General features: G+C 46.9%; 1 protein-coding gene across 5 annotated transcripts in view; it reads left to right on the top strand.

Moving 5' to 3' along the window:
- PFKFB3 (6-phosphofructo-2-kinase/fructose-2,6-biphosphatase 3) overlaps positions 1-7,473 on the top strand; it is a 141,284-nt gene that overhangs the window by 121,133 nt on the left and 12,678 nt on the right. For all 5 annotated transcript variants that reach the window (XM_019509610.1, XM_019509611.1, XM_019509609.1 and 2 more), the window contains exons 4-12: positions 282-348; positions 995-1,069; positions 1,493-1,549; positions 3,350-3,474; positions 4,359-4,566; positions 4,813-4,959; positions 5,642-5,746; positions 6,438-6,567; positions 7,058-7,120. In XM_019509610.1, the coding sequence (XP_019365155.1) occupies positions 282-348; positions 995-1,069; positions 1,493-1,549; positions 3,350-3,474; positions 4,359-4,566; positions 4,813-4,959; positions 5,642-5,746; positions 6,438-6,567; positions 7,058-7,120 (977 nt within the window). The remainder of the gene's footprint in view (positions 1-281; positions 349-994; positions 1,070-1,492; positions 1,550-3,349; positions 3,475-4,358; positions 4,567-4,812; positions 4,960-5,641; positions 5,747-6,437; positions 6,568-7,057; positions 7,121-7,473) is intronic.

Below are 7,473 nucleotides of genomic sequence, written 5' to 3'. Positions count from 1 at the left end.
CTCATATCATGGGTAAGAAGGGATTCCTCATTTTGCCAATGGGGAAACCAGAGCTCATCAGTGTGAAGTGTCTTGCTCAAGACTGAGCAGGAAGGGACACAACGCGGGTTTGCATTCACAGCTGTCGATTTGTAGATCAACGGATGTTGATTTTGCATGTACCGGGAATCATAGGTGGAAGTTGAGGGGTAATTCGGAGGCCCTAGAACATTGAGTCCCTAGAGCCTGTGCAGCGGCTTTCATAAGCATCTCCGATTAATTGAGAAACTTTCTTCTTGCAGACAATGTGCCTTAGCTGCCTTGAGAGATGTCAAATCGTACCTGTCAGAGGAGGGTGGCCAGATCGCGGTAAGTTCAGAGAGGTATTGCAGTGGACTGAAGAGTGCCATCTCCCCTGCTTCAAAATCTTCCCCAGAAAGTGCAGACAGAGACCAGCTCTTGCTGAAACTCTCCTGCGGCAACCTGTTTGCTGTGGGCCGGTCCCTCAAGACAGAGGTGTCTCCATGATTATAGCAAGACTCCAGATTGCAGCTTCTTATGGTCATCATAGTCCCTGGTGCCTCTCAGTTATCCCCATGAATACCACATCTTCTTTAAACGGGGAGAAACTTGAGGCACAGAAAAAGTGACTTCCCTAAGTCCACATGGAAAGCTTGGGATAAAATGCAGGTGTCCAGATTCATAACCAGCAGTGTCCCCACTCCACCATTTTGAATGCTTTATTCCTGACTGAATTAGTCCAAACCCATAGCGTCTCTCCACCCTTCTTCTCCCTTCTAGACATTTACTTGCATATTCCTGATTTTTAAAACACAAAGGAGTTGGGTGGAAACACTGCGTTGGCCAAAGAATGAGTTTTCCCTTCGAGCCAAAGTTACTTGAGTTTTTTTGAGTCTTAACGCCTGCTGATATTGTGTCAGGGTAGGGCTGCGCTCCCTAAGAGGTATGTTAACATCTTCAGAAGGTAACTTCTCTCTGGACGCTTTTTTTAAAGGTTTTTGATGCAACCAATACAACACAGGAGAGAAGAGGAATGATTTTAAACTTTGCCAAAGAGAATAGATTCAAGGTCAGTATGTGTCAGACTCGTTTTTTGCATGAATGCATGGTCCCATTATCATATTAGCTGAGTACTGCCATACTACCGTACTCACTTCTTTATTCTAAGAACACCCACGGGAGGTAGACAGGTGGCATTAGCCCCATTTTACAGGTAGGGAACCAAGGTGAAGTGACTTGTCCAAGATTGGGGAACTCTGTGGTGGAAAAAGGAATTATTCCCAGCTCTTCTGAGTCTTAGGGTAGTTATAAAATTCCCACACTGCCAAGACCCCTAGCCAAGAGGGGTAGAGATGAGGTAGCGAGGAGGGAAACACACATAGTTCTGAAACCTTCTTCATGCAGACTTGCATGGGCTGTTGGGAACAGGGCTGGGTGTGATACACTTCACATGTTTCATCTGTCCTCAACTGGCTTTTGTTTTGCCTTCTAGGTGTTCTTCATCGAATCCGTTTGCAACGACCCCACAGTGGTTGCCACGAATGTCATGGTAAGAATAGAAAGCTGCTGCTTTCTTGTTAAAACCAGAATTCGCACAGGTTCACCCCTGCCCCAGACAGCACTCAGCTTATTCATTCAGCAGTGCCATGCCAGGTTATACCAGCTGACGATTTACAATCTGTCTGGGGCAGATATTTTCACGTAGTTCTGACTGAAGCAGCAACATAGAGATATCAGCATAGAGCAGATGTGCTCAGTCTCTTCAGAGCTCTGCATATCCTTATACTTTTAATGCAGTAAATGTAATAACGGGTAACAAGTGCATATATGTCATGCATGCATATTTGACAATAAGAGCCTAAAAATCTCACTGGCATACCCTGACACTTAAGTCCCCAGGCAACCAAGGTGCCTTTGAAAACATCACTCATGTGCATCTGTTTTAAAAGCAGCCCCACAAGGCTTATTTCCTCATCACTATGCAACTTTCTTGACAAAAAGGTGTACTTTGTCTTATAGCTCCTCGGTCATATGAGGAGACCTGTTGGCTGTTAGTCGTCAGAGCTAATAGGTACTTCTTGATTTACCTGTACATTTCACTGTAATGCACTTTCCTCCATCTGATGCTGTTCCAGCCTTATCAAAACTTTCCCAATCATTTAGTGTCTGGATTGGCATTGGCTTGGCAGGGTGCCTTAAGTTCAACAAATGTTGGTTCCTTGGGCAGGTTTTCTAGCAGTGCTGGGGTTTCCGATATAGCTGCGTCCTGTGTTAGTGTCTTGCGCCTTTTACCCCTTTGTATAGAACTTCCTTACTAGTGCCGTTTAAACTAGTTAATGATTAAGGGTCTGGGAGGCATGACTTGTGAGGAAAGGCCGAAAGAACTAGGGTTATTTGGTCTGGAGAAGAGAAGACGGAGGTGAAGATTTGGTAACAGTCTTCAAATACTTGAAAGGTGATCGCAGAGAAGATGGAGATGGGCTTTTCTCTGGGGCTACAGGGGACAGGACTTAGGAGCAATGTGCAGGGGTTGGAAATTAGGAGGTACTTAGGCTACCTAGAGAAACCGTGGACTCTCCACCTTGGAAGTTTTCAAGAGCAGGTTGGATAGGTACTTTGTCCCCGATGAAGGCATTCAAGCCATCTTGCCTTGAGCCTGGGACTGGACTAAATGACCTGATGAGGTTCCTTCCTATCCTACTTTCCTATAATGTTATGAAACGCATGGCTTTGAGTTGCATGTGAGGCTGTACTTGGATGGTATGCTACCTTTCTACAAATGCAGCTCCCAGTGATTTCATGGGGGAAGGTAGTGTTTGGATCCCAGAGCCAGACCTTGAAAAAAATAGCTATAAGAAAACCCCTAGTTAGATAATCTCCAAGTTGGATAATACCTTAATGGAGCCAAAACTAAATCTGGATACATACAACTTTCCTTTGTGCAGGATGTTGAACAGATGGTTTCTAGATGCTACACAAGGAGACAAAGCAGAGCCATAACAAAAGGCCCCAATCCTGCATACGCACTTAACTCACATGAGTTATCCCATTGCCTTTGATGTCACTTGTAAAGTTATTAGTGTGTGGAAATGTCTTTAGGGAGCAGGACTTTGACATGATTGCTGCGAGCCATTTACATTGATCTTCTCCTCCCCCTCTTCCCTCCCTGGCATTATCTTTTATAACTGCCAAATGCCAACTGTGAATGACCCAGCCAGTGACTCTAGGAATAACTTTGATACCCAATATTGAAACAATCTGATTATTCTAAATCTGTAGCCTGGTTTGGAGACTGTCTGCACTGAAAGCTTTCTAAAGACTTATTGATTTGCTTTCTCTGTTGCTGCAGGAAGTTAAATTGTCCAGCCCAGATTACAGGGACTGTAACTCAACTGATGCCATGGAGGACTTTATGAAGAGAATCAATTGTTACCAGTCCAGCTACCAGCCACTTGACCCAGATGACTATGACCGGTAAGAAGCTTTGCTGACTTCTAAATAGGCTGCTTTTAAAGGCCTTTTGTCCTCAGAGAAAAGAGTAATAAAGAGCTCAGTTGGAAGAGATGAATGTGCTAGAATAAAATTTGTGTAAGTCTCCATTCCTCACTGTAAATTCAGCCTCAGTTCTGAGGACTGAGAAGGTCTGACTTTTCACTGCCTTTTGCGAAGCATCGTGCTGGTTTCTTGAGATTTTTCTGCCTATGTTTGCAGACTGCAGAGCTTCAGCACCACAGCTGAGCTTTTGGGTGCTTCTCTGAACCTTATGACACTATTGTATTGAAGGTGTCTATGGATGGGATAGGGACAGGGTCCTAAAACTGGGTCGCCAACTCCCCAGCTAGTACATCCTCTCACCAGAGCCTTGCCACCCTAAGTGACTCCAGATACGGTCCGTCCTTGCCTGCAGGATTGCAGTATTTACCTTCTGTACTTGATCACAAGTCAGTCCTGGGTCCTGTGACATCCAGTCTGGGGACTGGGCAGCCTGCCCTCTGACCCTTCAGAAGTACTGTGGTCACTAGCCATGTGCTCTGGGCCTCAGCTGTCTCCAGCTTTGGGAAACTTGTGAAGGAATGCTGCCTCATTCCCGATCTCGTAGCACTAGAAAAGAGATTAAATTGATCCATGATTTAGGTAGAGAGCACAATCCACTACAAGGCATGTGGAGATTAAAATCACCACTCCACTGACACTACCTAGGTAAAGGGGGAAGTCATGACATCTCTCTCAACAACAAATCCCTTTTAACACTGGGATTATATCCTGACCAAGATGTTTCATAAACCAGGCTTTGAGATTTTGTTTGTGGAATTGTCCCCAGTTCATGTCACCACTGATCCTTGCCATGATTTCCATAGGGATCTCTCTCTGATCAAAGTGATCGACGTGGGCCGGAGGTTCCTCGTGAACAGGGTCCAGGATCACATCCAGAGCAGAATCGTCTACTACTTAATGAACATCCATGTCCAGCCCCGCACCATTTACCTCTGCCGACACGGCGAGAGCGAATTCAACCTCAAGGGGCAGATAGGGGGTGACTCGGGTCTCTCCAACAGGGGCAAGAAGGTAAGGGGAAAAATCCATCTCATGTTTGGGGAAGTGGGTGTAACTTGACTAGGCGCATGGGCTGTGTACTATGCTGTGCATGAGACGTACTGCCTGTGCTCTCTGGGTGGGTCTTGGTGTGGCATATGTGTCTTTTTCTGAAAGCAGCAGACCTTCCGGTATATACACAAGCACTTGTGAATCTGGCAGCAGATGGGGAAGACAGGATGCAGATCACTAACCCCTCTCTTGTTCTACCTCCTACAGTTTTCCATTTCACTGAAAAAATTTGTTGAGGAGCAGAACCTGAAGGACCTCAAAATCTGGACCAGCCAGATGAAAAGGACAATCCAAACAGCAGAAGCCCTCAAGTTGCCCTACGAGCAGTGGAAGGCACTCAATGAAATCGATGCGGTGAGCATCTTAATTGCCTTACTTGCAACTAATTCCCACTGTCCATGGGTTAAAGCATCAGCATTTTGCCTCTTCCCAAATGTGGTGATGGAGGCAAGGCTTTAGGAGTCACTTCCCCAGTCTAACGCATCATTGCTTGCTTTGGAGAGGCTGTTTATGTCCATGAGAGCCTTAGCTGCAAGAGCAGAGGAGGATGAGGACTGAAGTACCCAGGTAGCACTGGGATGGGGAAGCTGACTCAATGCCCAGCTCTGGATGGTGCTGATGTTGAGCTTTCACAAGCAGTGAAATTTCACATGCCTGGAATGGCAAGGAAGCAGAAAGATGGAATATTGTCTCCCAGTCTGGTTTTCAAGGGTGAACGCCGTTCTCAGGTTAAATGGAGCAAAAATGCTGGAGCCACATGCTTCCTGGGTTCTCCTTCTCTGCCCCTGATCTTGGCTCTGGATTACACAGAAGCTGCCAAACTGCTCAGTAACTTTGGCCTCAGACCTACCAGGTTAAAACTGCTGCAACCCAGTGCCACTGCAGAGCCAATTACTTAGATCGCCAAAGTGCTAGTTTGCTCTTCAGGCTGGAACAGTATTTGTTTTAAAGCTCCTTGGCACCTGCTGTAACAGGAACCTGCAGCTCTCTTGTATAGAGTTCAGTAAATAACTCCAGTGGCATCTTGTTTGTTCAGGGTGTATGCGAAGAGATGACTTATGAAGAAATCAAGGAACAGTATCCAGAAGAATTTGCCTTGCGGGATCAGGACAAATATTACTACCGCTACCCTTCTGGAGAGGTAGGTCTGTAGGAAACCCTCCCAGACTTGATGGAGACGGAAGAAAAGTCATTAGAATCCAGCTGTATAGCGAACCTGAACATCTTTCATAGGGAAGGAGTTTGCTTTACTTCCCTCTCTGGCCAAGTGGCTGGGAGAATGAGCTGGTCAGACATTTTTGGGGAGCAATATATCAATCGATGCAAGCGTTGAGTTCATTTGGCTTATTTATGGAGAAGGGACCAATAAGCATGAGCCAAATAAACTCCTGGGGAACACAAAATCTTTGTTGGTACTCAAGCTTACTTCACACGCATAGTTATTTCTCATGGATGACTGATGCTAAACCTGGGTTTCTAAAATTCTCACTAGACGCCACTCTTGGTTTTGCCTGAGCGGAAGAGTCCTTGGAAATCTGTCAGATGATTCAGGCCTCCAGAGCTTAAAATGTCTCATGAGAAAGCAAACTTCAGACATGTAGTGATTCATTATGCTTAACAAACCCTTCGTGTTTGCAGTGCCAGTGCAGAATGTTGTTAGTTGCCTAGTCACAAGAAGCAGCCCAGACTTTAAGAGGTCTGCGGGAGAGAAGCGTAGCTTGGTCTAAATTAGGATCCCTGCTGGCAAACCAAAATGAAGATTGTTTTTGAGTCCTGAGAGACCCTGGCTCTGCCCTCTGTGCTTATCTCCAGTATCTCTCTCTGTTCTGCAGTCCTACCAAGATCTAGTGCAGCGCCTGGAACCAGTCATCATGGAGCTGGAGAGGCAGGAGAACGTCCTAGTGATCTGTCACCAGGCGGTGATGCGGTGTCTCCTGGCTTACTTCCTAGACAAGAGCGCAGGTATGTTGCTTCTGGGAAAGGGGGCTGGGGTCCTTTGCAGCAGCTCTTATAAACCAACTGGAAGAAAATAGCATGTCTTGTGGCCCAAACCCTGCAGACACTCAGTGTTTTAAACAGTTTTATCACCTGAATCCCGGCTATGTCCTGGGATGAGCAGCTCAGCCCACCAGCTGCTGGCCTCTACTCCAGCCTGTGGGCTGCTGCAGTGTTATTCCTCCAAGTTTGCTCTGAGAGACTAATGGTCCCATTGTTGAGGAGAGATGCTTGGCCTCCCAGTCAGATCCTGCCAACATGGGATGTTGGGCTGGCTGCAGAGCGCAGCGCCAGGCAGGCGCAGGCTTTGTCTGTGCAGACATGGCTGAGGCAGCGTTCCAGTTTGCATGAAGGGAAGAGCTGCCCCGCCAGCCCCTGCAGCTGGGGCATAGCTCAGCCCCTTGGAAAATGGATTATGTTGCCCATCCCATTGATAACCCACCTGTTGTTTCTGCAGCTGAAATGCCCTACCTGAAATGTCCCCTCCACACCGTGCTGAAGCTGACCCCCGTGGCCTATGGTAAGTGACCCACACTTCCTTGACACATCAGCTTGAACATTTCAGCGAAGCATTTACTGGTAGTTGCATCCTGTTTAAAAATTAAGCTGGAAGCCCCAGTGGGGAAGCAGGACCTGCACCTTTGAGTGTGCACAGTGCCATCCTGATCCTGGCTGGGGTGGTTGGGCCCTAGTATCATACAAACCCTACCAGAACTTGTGTGGGCCACCTCTTCATTTGTTGTTTTCCTCCCCTATCCCACTGCACCATATACCTGGACATCTATGCTCAGCTTAAGCTTCTTGTCCATGAGCTCCCCCGGCACTGTGGATTGTGCCAGGTGGCACCATCCCACTCCTTGGGATAGGGAAGAG

Source organism: Gavialis gangeticus, unplaced genomic scaffold (assembly GCF_001723915.1).
Source record: "Gavialis gangeticus isolate Ggan-Ray unplaced genomic scaffold, GavGan_comp1, whole genome shotgun sequence".
Classification (NCBI taxonomy): domain Eukaryota; kingdom Metazoa; phylum Chordata; order Crocodylia; family Gavialidae; genus Gavialis; species Gavialis gangeticus.
Note: the sequence above shows the minus strand (reverse complement) of the source record. Positions and strands in the feature narration are given on the sequence as shown.